Consider the following 20,408-nt stretch of genomic DNA (forward strand, 5'->3'; position numbering starts at 1 on the left):
GATGTTCAACATGGTCCACCTGGTCCTGAAGATTGCTTAGCCAACTGGGCATGACAAGCAGAAACATGTCGACCATTTTTCTTTCTCACTAATTAAAATCGGACGAGCTTTGGTTATCCTAACCAACCAGTTCTAGCCCGTCTTACCTGTTTTTATTGGTTTTTGGTTTGCCTTGATTAAATCAGTTGTTGGTTAAAACCATTAACCTTTTAAATTCACAACCACCTTCCCATCAAAAACCAGCTCCGCTGTAATTCAGGCGTCGCAGCACACCAGGGAGGCATTCGGCCTCCTTGGTGGGAACCCGATGATGAAGCATGTCACCAACTAGGTTGGTGAGTGAGGGTTCTTTTAACAAATCCTTTTGGTTTTTGCCCACGCTGTTGCTCTCCCTTTGTCCGCCTTTTCCCTTTTCCAAAATCTCACCAGCGAACGGAGAGAGTTTATAGTCCTCACCACATACCAGTCTATAGTGTCAGTGGAGGACCTATAAATTTGTATGTCAAGGTACATAAAAGTTGTGGGTTCTACCCTGAACTGTAATCGACCAAACTGCAAGTGGGTTCCCTCATATGTGTTACAGAAGGAGTACACTACTGACTTCATGGCATTAACATGTAGGCCAGAAATGTCACTGAAGATCGAGAACACTGTAGCTATGAGCTGCATATCCATGCCAAGGTCTTTAAAATATAACAGCATATCGTCAGCGTGAAGTGAAACTGAGTGGGTTACTCTCTGTATCGGGATACCATATGGGGCCATTGCACATCATAGTCATTGCGCCACTGGCTCCAACACCAACACAAACAATAGGGGTGACAAGGGACATCCTTGGCGAGTTCCCCAAGAACTATGATATGATCGCTCCCGTCCTGGTGCGGGCCGTGGGATTAGTATATAGCAATTGAATCCATTTACAATATTCTGGGGGTATTCCAAGCTTTGCTAATACTGCGAGCATGTATGACCAACTCAATGTGTCGAACGCTTGTCGTATATCTAGGGACAAGCATCCCGCCAACGGTAGGGCCCCTGCCACTGCATGCATCAGGGCAAGCAACCGTCGGATATTAAGAGAGGTGCTACGCTTGGGAATAAAACCACATTGGTCCGTATGTATTAATTTGGGCAACAGGGTAAGTAATCTAGATGCTAAAATTTTACTTAGGATTTTATATTCTGTGTTTGAGTATCGACAAGGGTCGATAAGACGCCAAGTCAGTGGGGGCCTTATCTGGTTTCAATAGGAATGTGACTATTGCCTCTCTAGTAGTGGGGGGCAGTGTACCCTCTGCAAGCGAGGTGAAATGCAATTGTAACAGCTTCGGGACCAGCACGTCCACATAGGTGGAATAAAATTCAACAGGCAGGCCATCCGAGCTTTTATTGCAACACGGATCTCTACTGTGGTAATCCGGGCTGCCAACAACTTAGCAAATGAGTCCGTTACAATGGGAAGGTCTATTCCCTCAAGAAATTGCGCAGTCGCATCCGTCACATCTAGGGGAGGAGCAATGTAGAGATGTGTATAATGTTTTTGGAAAGTCTTATTTATTTCGCTCTGGGAAGTAATCAGCATGTGGTGTGCATTATACATCGCTAAAGTAGGAGTGGGTGTCAATGGGGGTGTGATCAGTCACACTAGTAGCATGCCAGCCCTGTCCGCTTCGGCGTGTGTACGCAGTGTATAAGCCTGTAAATCAACTGTCCACAGCCGCTCCAATAGTTCAGCGTACCTGATCCTAACTTCCTGCAATTTCTCCACTCCCGTTTCATATGCCTGAGCTGCCAGTTCTAACGCTTGCAGTTTATCTTCTAACTCCGCTGAGTCCCTCGTCACCTATCTTCTGACCCCCACCAAGTTTCCCATTGAGACCCCCTGTATTGTTATTTTAAAGGCCTCCCACTCAATCGATCTGGTCATGGCCGTGCCTTCATTTTCTGCAAAATACGTAGTAATGGTGTCAGCTAGCTTGGTACGAAATACCTGATCTTCTAAGGTCAAAGGTTGCAGCCGCCATGTTGGTAAAGGCGTAGGGACCCATTCCCAGTGTAATGTCAGTTCTATAGGGTTATGATCAAAGATGGTTTTACCTAGGAAAGTACTCTGATGAATGGCAGGGGATAAATCTGGGGTACAAAGAAATTGATCCAATCGGGTATGTAGCTTATGTGGGTGGGAATAGGAGGAGTATTCCCGCACATTAGTGTGTTGTGACTGCCAGATATCCGAAAGATACCACCCCTGTGCCCATCTAGTGCAGCAGCCTGAGTCACAGCGTTGGTGTTTGGTAAGGGGGAATGGGAGTGGTCCCAGTGTGCATCAAACACCGCGTTGAAGTCCCCACCCAGTAACCATGGGTACTGTACCCAATCTGAGAGTGCCTGAGTTAACAGTGTTAAAATACATCTTGATCTATGTTTGGAGCGAAGATGGAGCCCAATACTACCTGCCTACCGTCTAGCACCCCACAAATCAAAACATACCTGCCTTGGTCATCCATTCTAGACTCACTGTGAGCAAAGGGGATTCCGGCCCGTATCCATATTGCAGCCCCTCTAGAAAAGGCAGAGTACACTGTTGCATAAAATTGGCCCCTCCACCTTCTCTGAAATTTACTCGATTCTGATTGTAATAAGTGCATCTCCTGAAGATATGCTATTTGAGCCTTGCGTCGATGTAGCTGGGCAACTATTCTGTGTCTCTTCTGGACCGACCCCATCCCCCGGACATTCTAGGATATAACAGTATACGATTTATCAACCGACATCACTAGTTGCTAATCCAAAAGACCGTCCTGGCACATCCCCATCCCACCAACCCCGAATTCCGAGTCCCCCATCAGAATGTGCGGCAACAATTAAAACCATACAAACAAACCCCTATACTGGGTCCAACGATTGAACCTCTCCCGACCAAACTGTACAGAAAAGGGTTAACATTATACACTTAGAACTCTTGCTTTTGCTTGTGGGGGGTAAGCTGCATGTTCAATATACAAGTTTCCTAATATACAATAAGAGTACATGCCCAAGTCGGACCAGGCCATCATACTACCATAATAACCCCCCTTGCATGTGTATACAGTAGAAAAACCTAAATCTCCTTCATTATGTTATGTTATGTTAGGCGATTTGTAAAGCGCATGGCTGTCCCAGCAAAGGGACGTCCCAGCGCTAAAGATCCGGGAGAGAGGAGAATGAGATGTTACAAAGCTACTGAAACAACCAAGTCTTCACTGCCTTTCTGAACTCCAGAAGGTTGAGAATACTTCTGATCGCGAGAGGCATCGATTTCCATAAAATAGGGGCTAACACTTTGAATGACCAGCCTCCGACTCTGGCTCTACGAAAATGTGGCACCCGCATCAGGTGTAGATCCGCAGAGCGCAGAGCACGGGAAGGGATATAGTGGTGTCCAAGGTCTCTACGAATTGCCGGGCCGGCGTCTGTCAGAACTTTGAGTGGCACAAAGTGCTTTAAACCTAATTCTATGCTCCACAGGGTGCATGTGGAGTCGACGCAGCACCCGTGAGACCGAGCTATACTTAAGTAGTGCAAGTAAGATGCGCACAGCTGCAATCATGGTGCATTGGAGCCTATGGTCACAGCCTTGTTAGCACCGAGCAAAAGGCTGTTACAGTAATCTAACCTCGCCAGGATCGTGGATTGCACAACCAGCTGGCGCGTGTGAGGGTCAAACAGACCAAAAATGGGTTTAAGTCCATGCAAAATACCAAAGCAGGTCCCTGCCACTGACTTGGCATCCTCCTCAAACGAGAGTGCAGTATCCAGCCGAATGCCGAGATATTTACCATGGCCGTGGGCGTAGGAGGACTACCCAACACCGATGGCCACCAGTTGTTACCTCAAAGGTGAGAATCTCTGCCATACTACTAACACTGGTGAAGTAACATAAGTTTCTCACTTCTTGGAGGGCTGAGAGGAACTCGCGAGGGGAGTGCACCCTCCCGTGTATTAACACTATTGCACAAAAAGTACTCCCCCAATTGTTAATCCGGGAGACCCGGATAATTTTAATGACTAAACCTGAGTTAATACTGGTGGAATGTCCCTACGTGAAGCTAGGATAGTTCATCACCCATAGGTGAGGAAGGAGGCAACTCCTTTTGTTTTATATTCCCTCACACACCCTAGTGGTGTCATGCTTCATCATCGGGACATCCTGACGCCTACAAGTCAGGGTGGGCTCAACCATATCTCAGGGAGCTCTTAGAAGATTCTTTTGGACCAGAGGGGGATAAAGATTAAAACTCCTCTGTCAGATGCCAGTTTCCCTTTATTTTTGCATCTGGCAGGGATATTAAAAAGATAAAGGAATAGGGTTGTGTGGGATATTATGGTCCTAAGACCCTACTGCCAACATGTTTCAGTCCACTGGTGCCCCATGAAGGGTGCTGGACTTTCTTCAGGGCAAAAACTGTGACCCCCTGGAAGATTAGAAGTATGGGATTTTCCCTACACTTGATTTAGTAAGGGCAGGTAGCTGTTCCTTATCTATATACATATGATGTGTCTTCACTCCATCTGTAGAACGACACAAACAACAAAATAACCACCATGGTATCATGAACTCATTGTATGCAGGATTGTGTATCATGCATTTGTGCCGAAATCCCCGTGAATGAACATTCCGATGGTAACACAATCATGAACTATACTCCTAACATGAGTGCGTGTTTTTGTTTAATATTGTGTCACTGCTGAACACTCATGTCCGTGTTATACCCGTGTGGTGGCGGCAACTTGTCGCATCCTACCATCTTGCATTACACTAGTGTATGTAATATTAGGTGAAACTCTCGTGTCAAACGCTCACATACACTCCTGCCATTAAAAATCGCCATATCAATCACTCGACCATAGTCGCAGATAGGCAGCATGAACCAAGGTACACAGAGAGGTAACCAATCTCCAGGTGATAGGAACTAGATTGGGCATTGGTGCTCTTTATCGATCAGCAAGTCAGACTCCTGCAGGGCATTCTGTGCATTGCTGACCTTTTAAAAAAAAACAGAATTACAGCATTGGCTGCCACCATGTCTCCATGCGATGTTGTTGTCCTCCTCCTGTGCATCTTCACGCTCTGCCACAGCGATTTCAGCGCAGAACGCTGCTCTTCTTGTGAACCCTTCTCTGGATTGTCACATCCAGCTTCTGACACACCAGGTATTCTCTGAGCACCTGCGCGCCTTGAGTGGTACTTTACCTGAGAATACTTTTTATGGCAGCCTACGCAGCAACCCCACACCCATACCTACTCCCTGCTGACGAGAGGCAACTACCTCGAAACACGTGTCCAGGGATGGCTAACGCGACACTCATTTTCACTTTAAACTTTGGCATAGGCGTACTCGCCGACGCTACTTCATGGACCACAATGCTTTGGGGTAACACGCTGGTAGGACGAGCAGAGTGCAGCCAATCGGACTTTTGTTTATATTCAGGCTCCCTTGAGCCGGTGGGACTAACGAGCCCATGGCTACGCACCTGCGCGCCTTGAGTGGTACTTTACCTGAGAATACTTTTTATGGCAGCCTACGCAGCAACCCCACACACATACCTACTCCCTGCTGACGAGAGGCAACTACCTCGAAACACGTGTCAAGGGATGGCTAACGCGACACTCATTTTCACTTTAAACTTTGGCATAGGCGTTCTCGCCGACGCTACTTCATGGACCACAATGCTTTGGGGTAACACGCTGGTAGGACGAGCAGAGTGCGGCCAATCGGACTTTTGTTTATATTCAGGCTCCCTTGAGCCGGTGGGGCTGACGAGCCCATGGCTACGCACTTGCGCGCCTTGAGTGGTACTTTACCTGAGAATACTTTTTATGGCAGCCTATGCAGCAACCCCACACACATACCTACTCCCTGCTGACGAGAGGCAACTACCTCGAAACACGTGTCCAGGGATGGCTAACGCGACACTCATTTTCACTTTAAACTTTGGCATAGGCGTACTCGCCGACGCTACTTCATGGACCACAATGCTTTGGGGTAACACGCTGGTAGGACGAGCAGAGTGCGGCCAATCAGACTTTTGTTTATATTCAGGCTCCCTTGAGCCAGTGGGGCTGACGAGCCCATGGCTACGCACCTGCGCGCCTTGAGTGGTACTTTACCTGAGAATACTTTTTATGGCAGCCTATGCAGCAACCCCACACACATACCTACTCCCTGCTGACGAGAGGCAACTACCTCGAAACACGTGTCCAGGGATGGCTAAAGCGACACTCATTTTCACTTTAAACTTTGGCATAGGCGTACTCGCCGACGCTACTTCATGGACCACAATGCTTTGGGGTAACACGCTGGTAGGACGAGCAGAGTGCGGCCAATCGGACTTTTGTTTATATTCAGGCTCCCTTGAGCCGGTGGGGCTGATGAGCCCATGGTTACGCACCTGCGCGCCTTGAGTGGTACTTTACCTGAGAATACTTTTTATGGCAGCCTACGCAGCAACCCCACACACATACCTACTCCCTGCTGACGAGAGGCAACTACCTCGAAACACGTGTCCAGGGATGGCTAACGCGACACTCATTTTCACTTTAAACTTTGGCATAGGCGTACTCGCCGACGCTACTTCATGGACCACAATGCTTTGGGGTAACACGCTGGTAGGACGAGCAGAGTGCGGCCAATCGGACTTTTGTTTATATTAAGGCTCCCTTGAGCCGGTGGGGCTGACGAGCCCATGGCTACGCACCTGCGCGCCTTGAGTGGTACTTTATCTGAGAATACTTTTTATGGCAGCCTACGCAGCAACCCCACACACATACCTACTCCCTGCTGACGAGAGGCAACTACCTCGAAACACGTGTCCAGGGATGGCTAACGCGACACTCATTTTCACTTTAAACTTTGGCATAGGCGTACTCGCCGACGCTACTTCATGGTCCACAATGCTTTGGGGTAACACGCTGGTAGGACGAGCAGAGTGCGGCCAATCGGACTTTTGTTTATATTCAGGCTCCCTTGAGCCGGTGGGGCTGACGAGCCCATGGCTACGCACCTGCGCGCCTTGAGTGGTACTTTACCTGAGAATACTTTTTATGGCAGCCTACGCAGCAACCCCACACACATACCTACTCCCTGCTGACGAGAGGCAACTACCTCGAAACACGTGTCCAGGGATGGCTAACGCGACACTCATTTTCACTTTAAACTTTGGCATAGGCGTACTCGCCGACGCTACTTCATGGACCACAATGCTTTGGGGTAACATGCTGGTAGGACGAGCAGAATGCGGCCAATCGGACTTTTGTTTATATTCAGGCTCCCTTGAGCCGGTGGGGCTGACGAGCCCATGGCTACGCACCTGCGCGCCTTGAGTGGTACTTTACCTGAGAATACTTTTTATGGCAGCCTACGCAGCAACCCCACACACATACCTACTCCTTGCTGACGAGAGGCAACTACCTCGAAACACGTGTCCAGGGATGGCTAACGCGACACTCATTTTCACTTTAAACTTTGGCATAGGCGTACTCGCCGACGCTACTTCATGGACCACAATGCTTTGGGGTAACACGCTGGTAGGACGAGCAGAGTGCGGCCAATCGGACTTTTATTCTCTGAGCATCTCTAAGAGTTCTAGCAATTGACTATTTCTCATTCCACCTGAAGATAATACAACAGGGCTCTCCCGACTGGTAAGGTTACTCCTCTGAACAACATCAGTCACTGGTATGAAATTTCTGTAGCGTCTGAAAATTGACCCCTCGGGTCTTTCTTGGCCTGATGTAGGGACATCCGTTCCTCCTTCTCCTTAAAAAAGCTAACCCTTGTAAGAAAATCCAGAACAGAGTCTCCCTTTGAACAACCAGCACCCACTCTATGATCATGGTCTAATTTCAGTGGGGGATTGGAGGGGGTGACAGATTGAAGGGAACCCCTGCTCTAACACTCGACATCTGGACTTTCCACCTACTTCAGTAGACCTCTGATAGGTATGTTATCCCACAGAGATAAGTTCTCCAAATCTTCCTGTTTATATTGCAGTTCGGCAAAAATCTCCTGTAGAGACTGTATGCCCCCCACATCTGACGTTGCAGCTGAATGTCAGATTTCTGAGCACAAAAATACCATAGCTGGAATATCAAGTATAAAACTATTGTCAGGGTAAGCAAATGTGGGTTGCTATACTAAACTTTACAAATATGTACCAGATAGATGGATGGACAGATAGATAGGTAGGTAGATAGATTGATTCTCTTGCTCAGCATTCATCTGCCACTTAGAGTTGTGCTCAAAACAATTTTTTCTTCAAAGACATTTGTGTCACAAGACCTGTTGTGACTCCACCCTTGGTCTACAATGCACAAGCACACTGGCTCCATCTCAGATTTTTTTTATTGCTCAGCAGGTGAGTAGTGTAAATGAAGAGCAGTGCTCAAAACAGTGTACTGTGCACAGGAAAGGGAGTGAAAAGGCTATGAACATTTGTCATCCGCACAGGCTTCTGGGAGGAAAGTGGGTGCATGTGAATGGATAGCACTACACACTATGAGCAAGTGGTTACAGGGTAAGTAACATTTTCCATTCATAGCTTGTATGGCTGTAGATGCCAACATAAAGCAGTTTCCTCCAAGAAGTGGCTTGCAAGCAGATGATGCAGATGCTTGAAACAGTGTTCTTAGGACACTTAGCCAACTAAAGCCTTTTGACATGCTAGAACGTCTACACAATAAGGATTGGTGAATGTGTAAAAGTCACACTGATGATGGACGGAATGCAGAGCAAATCAAACATTTACCCCCAGTCAAGAGATCTGAGTTAAATCCATCGTTCTTTGGCTCACCATGCCACCCCAGTTTAGATGCAGCCATATGCAAATCAGTCTTGACCCTGTGCCTCATGGTAACAGTCCAGCCCGAACTGCCAACCCAGGTCCTCACTGGACCGGAAACAAGCAACCTGGGACCAGTTTCGGGGCATCTACCCTCATCAGCCAGGCTAGCTTGAATCCAGTAGCACAATGAGCCTGGGACCCACGTCTGGGCATACCCTGCGCACTTAGGGTGAGAAAGCAAAAGACACAAAGATGATGAACCGAATGCAGGGCAAATCAAACATTCACCCCAGTCAAGAGACCTGGGTTAAATCCATCGTTCTTTTGCTCACCATGCCACCCCAGTTTAGACGCAGCCATATGCAAATCAGTCTTGACCCTGTGCCTCATGGGAACAGTCCAGCCGGTATTGCCAAGCCAGGTCCTCACTGGAACAAGCAAGCATCCTGGGACGGTTTCGGGGCATCACCCCTCATCAGCCAGGCTAGCTTGAATTCAGTGGCACAATGAGCCCCAAACTGGAATGGCATAGGGAGCAAAGAAAACAATACATTTAGGCCCAGATCTCTGTACTGGGGTGAATGTATGACATTGTTCTGCATTCTATCCATGAATTGTTCTTTCTGCATTTGTCACCCTAAGTGGGACGGGTATGCTCCAACGTGGGTCCAGTGCTCTGCATGCCACTGGAGTCAAGCTATCCTGGCTGATGAGGGATGAACCCCCGAAACCGGCCCTAGGATGCTTGTTTCCAGTCCAGGGAGGACCTGGTCTGGCAGTTCAGGCTGGACTGTTCCCATTGGGTGCAGGGTCAAGATTGATTTGCATATGGCTGGGTTCAAACTGGAATGGCATGAGGAGCAAAAAAACTATGGATTTAGGCTCAGATCTCTGTACTGGGGTGAATGTATGACATTGTTCTTCATTCTGTCCATCAATTGTTCTTTTTGCATTTGTGAATATGTGTGGCGCTGACCAAGTAGCAGCTTTGCAGATACACGCTAAAGGAATATTACCTCACACAGCTAAGGTGGCGTGTGGAGTGAACTCTTAAAGGCACAGGAATTGTGTGCTTGCCCTTAGCAGAGTGAGTCTGTGGCAAAGGCTACCAAAAACTGATTAGACTTTCTAAGTGACTTATTTCTTTTAATATAGTACATGAGTGCCCGCTAAATGTCTAAGTGCGATGGACCATTACCGCTACACTGCAGACTCTAGTTGTGGGAAGAAGACTGGAAGCTCAATTGGTTTGGTTCTTACACCCAGATCAATCTGGGTGCATGCAAGGCCGAAACACAGCCCTTAATCTGCGACGCCTCCAGGGGGTCCTTAGTTGCGCAAATAGAATTCAAGAAGATGCAGTGGTTGTATCTCTCGACGCACGTATGCCCTTCAACATGTTCGAATGGATATACCTATTTGGGTTGCTAGAGTGTCTGGGTGTTGGACCCCGGTTTCTGGCCTGGATCTGGCTTTTATATATGGTAGAACAACACTTGTCTTTCCGCTCCAGCGGGGAACCAGAAAAGGGCCTCCTTTTTCGCCTGTACTATTTGCACTGGTACTTAAGCCTTTAGCAATCTGGATCCGAGGTGATCCATTGATCCGTGGCCTCTGCTTGACAGCAGACTGGGATGACAAAATATCATTATAGCATTCTCCCAGTCCTCCATTCCTAGAATTGTAAACATTTTCACCACTTTCCGGAGATACTCTGGATACTCGATAAACGCAATGTTTGAGCGAAGTTTAAGGGGTGGAGCTTCTACTATCGGCCAAGTGGTGTCTGCTTAAAATTTGGGAGGTGACAGATTTGGGGAGGGGAGAACAAATTGGGGTAACCCTGGCGCTGATGATTGCAAAGAGAAACATTGCATGCAATTGGGAAATTGATATGGCACCATCTCTGAATGACTGGAAGAAAGATATGGACTGGTGTATGGTGGCCGAAAAGATGACCTATCATAACAGAGGTTGCCCCCAAAAATGGGGTAGGGTGTGGAACAAATGGAATGAATACAGGGGCCACCCATGTTCTGTCCCCAGAGCCCATGTGCGACAGACTATGGCGAATGACGTTAAAGGACAAGGTAGGTAGTCAAGGTGTGTTGGCAAATACACAGTACATCAGGGAAAACGGAATAGATCATAACTGGTGATGGTGTGGCTTTCATGTCTAATTGTAAGATATGTAACTGGTGTAATGTAATGTATCAACCGTTTTGGTTCAATAAAAAGAGTTCTAAAAAAATGGTCTGGTTCTTATGAAAAGGTGAGATAATCTTTAGCAGAAATTTGGGGTGGGTGTCAGGGACTACGTTATTTTTGTGACCTGGATGAAGGGATCCTTTATTTTAAGAGATTTAAGCTCACTAATGGTGGTTATCTTGAGAAGAAATTAATGTTGTCTGTTTTGTAAGTGCACTACTACTCCAGTTAAGTGTAAGCCTGTGGAAGTCTAGACAAGGTAGGCCTTTTATAGGTATAGGAGGTAACAGACAATCTCCTGAATAGAACCCTTGAGAAGGAGTCCAACTGAAGATACAATAGTGCATGAATCTGTTCCACTTGATTGCATTACAGGCACAAGTAGAGAGCTTTCACATATTTCACAGACTGAGCATGCATTCCTATTGATGTTTGAGATAGCCAAACTATAGGAACTGAGGTGCCGGTTATAAAATTCAGCTGTCCGGGATCTAGGTGTGTGAGCTGGCCTTGATGTTCAGTTAAAAGATCCTGCCTTAATGGGAGCTTGTCTTGGGGACTGAGTGACATCGCCAGAAACATTGAATACTAGGACTGTCTAGCCCAGTTTGATGCAACAAAGATGAGTGTAATGGACACCTGCCTCATATTCCTCACTATGCATGGGATAAAGGGGAGAGGAGAAAATGCATAGGCAAATACCCCTTACCAGTTCCACCAGAGTGCATTGCACATGAACTGTGGCAGTTCTTGATCAACCAGTTGTTCAAGTATTACATGAATGGCATTTCTGCACTAATGCACTTCTACTACCACTAGGTACTTTGTGAATACCCTTGGATCCTTAGTGATTTTGAATGGTAACACCTTAAATTGGCAGCATCGTCCACTTACCACCAATCACAGGCATGCTGATGCGCTGAGTGAATTGGGATGTGAAAGTATACATCTTTCAGATACAGCACTGATATTAAATCGCATTGGGGGAGCAGAAGGATGACGTCCTGCAGGAAGACCATGCAAACATGTTCAAAGAGGAAGAACCCGTCCAATGACTGGAAGGTGACCTCCTTTTTGGGGATGAGGAAGTACAGGGAGTACACCCATTTCTCGTTTTGTTCTGCAGGCATTAGTTCAATGCCTCCCTTTGCGAGGTGAGCTTGAATCTCTTCCTTTGTTGGAGAAGGTCTGAGTTGACGAAATGGTAACGAGATGGTATGTTGTGTGGCATGGTGCAGAATTCCAAACAGTACCCTTCATGCACAATGAAGAGCACCCACTGATAGTGAGTGATGTAGTTCCACTAAGGGAAGCAGCACCTCAGTCTCCCCCTCTCATCCCCCCCCACAAGTGTTGTGTGATTAGGGGGGGCGCAGATGGGAATTCACTGCTTTCTGGTAGAGCTGCCTCTTGTAGAGTCACCTCTACCACACACATTACCACTGCAGGCTCCCAGCTGAAAGAGTTTAGTTTGCTGGGGGTCTTAAAAGGGCTGTTAGTGTTGTTGGTTGGATAAATATTTGCTTCCCTGAGACTGCTGATTTCATAAAATACCTGGGCCCAGATGTACGACCCTTTCACTTAGCGCCTCGCAATTTGCGACACATTGCGAAGCGCAAATTGCGAGGCGCTAAATGAAATGCACAACATTTTGTTTACACTGTTTTGCGATTCCCAATGGGGAATATTAATGAGCCTCTCGTAATTTGCGAGCCCATTGTGAATGCCAGCCCTCCCAGGGATGGTGGCCTGCTGGGCCCAGCAGACCACCATGTCTGGGACTGCATTTTAATAAAGCAGCTTTTTTTTCCAATGTAGCCTGTTTTCCTTAAAGGAAATCGGGATGCATTTAAAACAAAAAAATTAAACGAAAACGTTTCATTTTTTTAAGGGCTGACAGTGGTCCCTGGGACCACTGCCTGCCCTAAAAAAATAATTTCGCATGCATTTGCAAAGGGGAAGGGGTCCCCTGGGGACCCCTTCCCCTTTGCAAATGCATTACCACCTACTTGAAGTAGGTGGAAATTGTGAGTGTTTTGTAACATTAGTACATTGTTTTGAGACTCGCTATTTGGAAGGGAACACCCCCTCCAAATAGCAAGTCACAAAACTTACTTAGCGAGTCTCCAAAAAATTGCGACTCGCTTAATAGGCTATGTAAATAGCCCAATATGTTTTTGCATGCGCAAACGTGTTTGCGTATGCAAAAACGGGTCGCACATCTGGCCCCTGGTTTGCTGTCTGCGAAAGGCAGATCTGGGGGACTGCAGTGCACCCATGAACCTTGTGATGTTCATGTTCTTTTTGAATTTTTTGAGCATCAGGCCAACCTTGGTGGACGAACAGATGCTCGGAAACCAAAGGCACATTTAGGAGGTGCTGCTTCACTTTGGGTTAGAACCTTGATATCCTAAACAAACCACGCATGCTGGGGAGGATGCTGTTGTTAACCCCTCTAGCGACAATGTCTTATGTGTTGAGTGCGCATCTTAGGTTGGCATTGCTGATGGTCTTGCCCTCAGCAGATAACTTCTGTCCCCATTTCCTGCGGGCCTCTGGAATGGGCTTGACCAGCTCCTTCATGTCCTCCCAGTGGTACATTTTGGACCAGGAGGGCTGCTGCACCTATGTGCTTGATTCCTTATCAAGTGATGCCAGCGCTGGCTGCTGGATGGAAGGAATCCAGTAAGGAGAATGGGCAAGGTCTGGCAAGGACAATCAGCCAGCTCAGTGGAGTTATAGACTAAGATGTTATAGTTAAAGGTGATGTGACCCAGTAAATAGTTCTAAAGAAGTTCTAAGCTTAAAAACAGTGCTATAGAGACACTGCTATAAAGACAGTGCTAAGGAGATAGTGGTAAGATGAAGGAAATCTCCTTTAAAGTAAGCATACCCCTGAAACGACCACTGAAGCTTCAGGCAGTAAACCATGCAATGGTGACATATGGAGCACAACGGAGTAGGTGGCAACCTGGCCACAGACATAAACAGGGCCATCATGGTTTGTACTTTTGTCAACCCTATGTGTGGCCACTTTGGTCTTTTTGGGCTCTTTAAAGCATTCCATTTAACATGGGTAGTAGTGTATTGTCTGCTCTGTTTTTGAGAGAATCTTCATGGAGAAGTCGCCCTCATCCTGAACTGTGTGCATCTTAACTTGACTGGTGGTAGGAGGCCTGTTGTATTACTGAATGGTAGGTGGAGGTATTGGCAGGCGGGGAGACCTTGGCGGGGTTTAAGTTCGGAATCCTCTGGGAGGTCAACTATATAATCCTCCCACGGGTCTTCTCCCTCCCGGGGGATGAGGGACTCATCATCAATCAATCAATCAATCAGGGATTTGTTAAGTGTTACTATTCACCCATGAGGGTCTCAAGGGGACCTGTGGGAAATAGGGACTGGCAGTATGTGAATCGGTGCCCTGTGGGTCAGGGTATGCGTTTATGGGGGTAGCATTGGTGATGGAGGTGTTGTAAGTAAGGGTGGAAAGGGTGGTGGATTAGTGCCAGAGTCTGTGATTCTTTTGGGGTTCGGTGGCCTTGAGGAGTCAAGGCTTGGTTCTTGCTTGAAGGCCGGCCTATGCTTCTTGGGAATCTGGATAAGCCCTAGAGGCAGGGGATTGGGGAGGATTTTGCCTGGGTCTAGATAAATAAACAGTTTTTCCTGCTTTGCATCAAGGACGTCGGACAGTTTCTCGAAGGTTGACCCCTCAGTGTTTCTGATCTCAGTGTTAAGGGGGCTTTGCCATTGGTTACAATGCTGGTGGAGGTGCAGCATTAGATTCTGAGTGTTTTTTGAAGCATCAACGTTGAGAGGGCATTAAAGGGCAACACAGCTTGGGGCGCTTGAACAGGGATTTTACTGGTCCAGTCTCTCAATTTCAGGGGGGTCTGGACAGAGGAGCCAAGCCCAAAGGTTTCTGCCATTTTCAGATCTACGCATGACTCCCGGGGAAGTGGTGCTCTGCCTCTGTTGGAGGGTATTTCTGGACTGGTAACTGACCTTGTGGAGCCTGTGGCACTGACGAGGTACAGTGAGTCAACTTGGTGCCTGTTCTTGCAACTTCTCCTCCACTGTCTCAGAAGCTTCCAAGAAAGTGGCCTTTGGACTCTCCTCCCTTTGCACTGCTGGAAAGCCAGAGGGCCCATCCTCTACCTTCTCAGTGGGAGGCAAGACATCAGCCCTGAAGATGTAGAGAGTTTCCAATAAGGATTGTTGCTGCATCTCATGGTAAGCTCTTCGCCTTTCCCTCTGGTACTAGAGAGTCTTATCATAGCAGAAGTCATAGCAGGCATCACAAGAAGTCTCCTTGTGGCCTCGCAAAAAAAACAAATTGTAGACAGCATGCTGGTCACTCCAGGGCTATTTGGTGTTACACCTAGGGAAGAATTGGAAGGGTCTACGTTCTATACCATCGTCTAGGTGCATTCTCCAAAGGACGACCAACAGGTTTCTAGGTTATTCAAGCGTTGGAAGCACGGTGGGTCGAAGGCTAATGGTCGGTGACCATGGGGTTCAAAGACCAGGTATAGGGCGGAGAATCACTCGATGATGCAGGAATGTTGTTTGCTTCACAGGGTTCGAAGGGTGAGTAGCTGGCACATAGAAAACCGGTATGGAACACATCGCTTCCGGAGCAACATTCCTGAATATCCAAGCCCAAAAACAGAAGAGAGCAATCTGAGATGGGTTGGTGCATTGTGGACACACAGTGGAGTCCCAACAGGTCTTGGGATTCAAACTTCTTCAATGAAAAACATACTGCAAACATCCAACATTAGATGGCAGGAGAATGCAGAGTACATGAATCTACAGGAACACAAGGTAAGAACATATATACATATATCTTCAAGGTCTGATATTTAAAACTCAGTATTGTTGTGGAATACTGCCTGCACACATCTGCTAGCAATAGTGCAATAGAGCACACATCCAATGTGGAAGCAGAGGGGACTCACCTGCCAAACACTATGTATTGGTGGCCGCTGACAGGTGTTGATATTGGGGTGTCAGAGACAGTGACTCCTTGATGCAACCCCTTTCCAGAGTCTAAAGGGCGCTGTCTGTAAACTGCCATGTGAGGCCCAATACACCTCAGAGCGCTTGCGTCTTGGGTGCGATAGCCACCTAGCCTGGCCCTCGTTTTAACTCTTTTAGCATATGAACTACATTGGGAATGGGTTCTTGTTTGAGGGCGGGAGCTTAGGTACACACCTTTTCCTTGCCCAGTGTCTGTTTCCCTCATACTTCTCCATGGGTGTTGAGTAGCATCCTCCCCCACCGAAACCTCCTACCACACTCCAGTGGTCTGTGGTATGAGACACCAAGTATACCAGGCATGTAAGCCTTTGGCTCTGTGGTCCACCCATTCACACCCAGGAAGGATGAAAAGCGATTGACCAGTGCAGTACACTTTTTTATGAGGACTACACATCATCCGCCAATCCCACTGTGGAAGCATGGGCTCTGGGCATTAAAATAAATATAACTTAAAGAGGGGATGGAGTGGAAAGCTTCATAGACATACCCCTGCCTGTGCCAAGTCCCCTCAAATTTCACTTTTTAGAGAAACATGATGTATTGAGCAGTAGCTCAAGCGATAGAACAAAGGGATGAAGCACAGGTCATGCTGTCCTGATGGAGGCAGCTCATGCTCTGAGGCATAAAGGGACATCTTTTTCTGCACACTGAGGAATAACAGCCGCTTTCTAGGAGAGGTGAGATCAGCACTCACCTTGGTATTAATATTATTGTGATTTCTCATGAATGGGTAGAAGGCACCAAGCTGTGTCCACCGCACACACAGTTCCTCAGTAGTGTTCTTTAAAAAGCCGCAGACATCAGCACCGACCAGTGGTATGCCATACAGATTAAAGAGCATCACACCTGAAAAAGAGAAAAATAAGCCTTTAAATACACAGATAAAAAAAAGAAAACGCATCCTCAACTGCGGTAAAAATGCACTGGCTGAGCGCGCGAGGTCTCGAGACCAGGCCTGGGTGCCGAAGACATCGAGAGATGAGCGCGTGTCTCTCGGCGGCCTCGGTGCACCCTAGGGGGCCACTGCCACGCATTCACCTCGCAGCGGCACCCCAGTGAAGCAACCCCGCGGTGGCCGCGTGGGGTCCCAGCGCTGCTCTTCTCAGCAGAAACAACAGTTGATGGACAGAATGCAGAACAATGTCCTACATTCACCCCAGTACAGAGATCTGGGCCTAAATCCATCGTTTTTTTGCTCACCATGCCGTTTCAGTTTGAACCCGGCCATATGCAAATCAGTCTTGACCCTGTGCCTCATGGGAACAGTCCAGCCTGAACTGCCAAGCCAGGTCCTGCCTGGACTGGAAACAAGCATCCTAGGACTGGTTTCGGGGTTTCCTACCTCTTCAGCCAGGATAGCTTGATTCCAGTGGCATGGAGAGCACTAGACCCACGTCTGGGCATACCCTTCCCACTCGGGGTGACAAATGCAAAAACAACAGTTGATTGACAGAATACAGAACAATGTCATACATTCACCCCAGTACAGAGATCTGGGCATAAATCCTAATTTTTTTGCTCACCATGCCGTTCCAGTTTGAACCCAGCCATATGCAAATCAGTCTTGACCCTGTGCCTCATGGGAACAGTCCAGCCCGAACTGCCAAGCCAGGTCCTCCCTGGATTGGAGACAAGCATCCTAGGACCGGTTTTGGGGTTTCACCCCTCTTCAGCCAAGATAGCTTGATTCCAGTGGCATGGAGAGCACGGGACCCTCGTCTGGGCATACCCTTCCCACTCGGGGTGACAAATGCAAAAACAACAGTTGATGGATAGAATGCAGAACAATGTCATACATTCACCCCAGTACAGAGATCTGGACCTAAATCCATCGTTTTTTTGCTCACCATACCGTTCCAGTTTGAACCCAGCCATATGCAAATCAGTCTTGACCCTGTGCCTCATGGGAACAGTCCAGCCCGAACTGCCAAGCCAGGTCCTCCCTGGACTGGAAACAAGCATCCTAGCACCGGTTTCGGGGTTTCACTCCTCTTCACCCAGGATAGCTTGATTCTAGTGGCATGGAGAGCACGGGACCCACGTATGGGCATACCCTTCCCACTCGGGGTGACAAATGCAAAAACAACAGTTGATGGACAGAATGCAGAACAATGTCATACATTCACCCCAGTACAGAGATCTGGGCCTAAATCCATCGTTTTTTTGCTCACCATGCTGTTCCAGTTTGAACCCAGCCATATGCAAATCAGTCTTGACCCTGTGCCTCATGGGAACAGTCCAGCCCGAACTGCCAAGCCAAGTCCTCCCTGGTCTGAAAAAAAGCATCCTAGGACCGGTTTTGGGGTTTCATCCCTCTTCAGCCAGGATAGCTTGACTCCAGTGGCATGAAGAGCATGGGCCCCATGTCTGGGCATACCCTTCCCACTCGCGGTGACAAATGCAAAAACAACAGTTGATGGACAGAATGCAGAACAATGTCATACATTCACCCCAGTACAGAGATCTGGGCCTAAATCCATCGTTTTTTTTCTCACCATGCCGTACCAGTTTGAACCCAGCCATATGCAAATCAGTCTTGACCCTGTGCCTCATGCGAACAGTCCAACCTCGAAGCGGCACCCCAGTGAAGCAACCCCGCGGTGGCCACGCGGGGTCCCGGTGCTGCCCTTCTCAGCAGGCCGCACTTCTAGTGATCTAGAGGGAGGTGCTGCACTGGCCACGATCTCTATAGCGCCTTGTTGCTGACAGCCACCCCCACTATCTACGAAAGGGACTACGGAGGTGCCCCGGGGGCTAGTTAAGATGCTTTCCCGAGCAAGCCCATGGGGCCTTGACATTGCAGCGATTCTAGCTGGGCCCTCCTGTGCATCGATAAGAAGGGGAAGGCTCCCTTGGCTTCTCTCAACCAAGCTCGGTCTCTTCTGTCCCAATCGGGGCCCTGGACTGGTTCTGCGCGCTCCCCGAGGCCTGGCCAGGTGGTGATTGGCCCTTCTTCGTGAGAGCCCCAGAAGACAGAAGGCCTGCACTGTAGATCTGAGCGTGCAGCCATCAGCGGAAGCAGACACCTCCGGCTGGGAGATGCCGTGGACCCCACTCCACACTATTCTACTGATGTCTCCTAACGCCGGTGGAGTCCCCGGCTCAGAGAAGCGCTGCCCTGGTCGCCCCAGACAAAGAAGCGGCGACACCGCAACAACGTTGTGGAGAGAGGGCCCGGCGGGGGGCCACAGTGATACACCCGGCCCCTGCCGTGTGGTCTGTCATGAGGTGGCTAGGGGACCCGAGTTGGAATGTAAGTGGCGGTGACCCCTCCGCCGGACGATCTTCCTCGTGGCTCCCCTGGGGCCCCTCCGTTAGTGGATTTCTGCGCGCTCCGCTTTTACTCCGGCAGCGGGCCAGATGCTCGCAGAAGCTATGGCTGCCCCCAAAGGCAGGAAGGACAGGTCCATCAAAGAGCTCCTGCTTAAGTCCACTCAGGTGTCGAAGCACGAGACGAGCACGGGGCGTGAGGACAAAACCGAGGGGGGCGAGAACCCGGAGGCCCCGGTCAGCCGTGCATTTTTGGAGTCCCTCTTCTCCTCCCTCCGTGATGATCTGGCTACCATGAAGCACGACCTCCAGGCAGACCTGCGGAACGTACGCCGTGATGTGGACTCTCTGGGGGAGCGAGTTCACATGCTGGAGGAACATGAAGCTGGGGGGGACAAAGTAATTGAGACCCTCCAACAAGAAGTCCTTCGGTTGCAGGAGCAGAACCTGGACATACAGGCCCATACCCAGGACTTGGAAAACAGGTCCAGACGGAATAACATCCGTATCCGGGGTATGGTGCACGAGGAGGGGGACGGCGACATTGAGGCCCTCTTGGCGGGCATGTTTCGCGCCATCCTGGGAGAACCTCCGGAGTTCCCGGTCAAACTAGATCGTACTTATAAAGTAGGCCCCCGCAGGGCAGCCCCAGCGCCCCGTCAGACATCCTCACTTGCGTTCACAACTACCAACTGAAGGAGAGGATTCTCTATGAGTCTCAATGGAACCCAGATTTCACCGACCAGGGGCAGAAACCCACCCTATTCCAAGATCTAGCCGCGCCTACGCTACTCAAGCGCCAGTCCTTCCGGCCGATCACACTCCACTTATGAGACTCTGGCATAAAGTACTCCTGGGGGCACCCGTTCAAACTGATTTCCTCCTACAAGGGGGAACTGCGACAGATTCCCTCACTTTCAGAGGCCTATAAACTCTTGGGTATTGCTGAACCTGCACCAGACCAATCTGGCCAGAACTCGCGCCCATGCCGACGTCAGAGCGGCCACGGCTGGACAACCATTAAGCCCCCCAGTTTTGCGGCACACCCAGATTCTAACACTATGGCT

The 20,408-nt window shown here is 48.7% G+C and overlaps 1 protein-coding gene across 1 annotated transcript in view; it reads right to left on the reverse strand.

The window, feature by feature from the left end:
* The window catches only part of GAA (alpha glucosidase), a 467,310-nt gene that overhangs the window by 189,771 nt on the left and 257,131 nt on the right, over positions 1-20,408 (reverse strand). Inside the window, exon 14 of the mRNA XM_085617437.1 lies at positions 16,766-16,917. Within this exon, the coding sequence (XP_085473563.1) occupies positions 16,766-16,917 (152 nt within the window). The remainder of the gene's footprint in view (positions 1-16,765; positions 16,918-20,408) is intronic.

The sequence above is a fragment of the Triturus cristatus genome, chromosome 7 (assembly GCF_964204655.1).
Source record: "Triturus cristatus chromosome 7, aTriCri1.1, whole genome shotgun sequence".
NCBI lineage: Eukaryota > Metazoa > Chordata > Amphibia > Caudata > Salamandridae > Triturus > Triturus cristatus.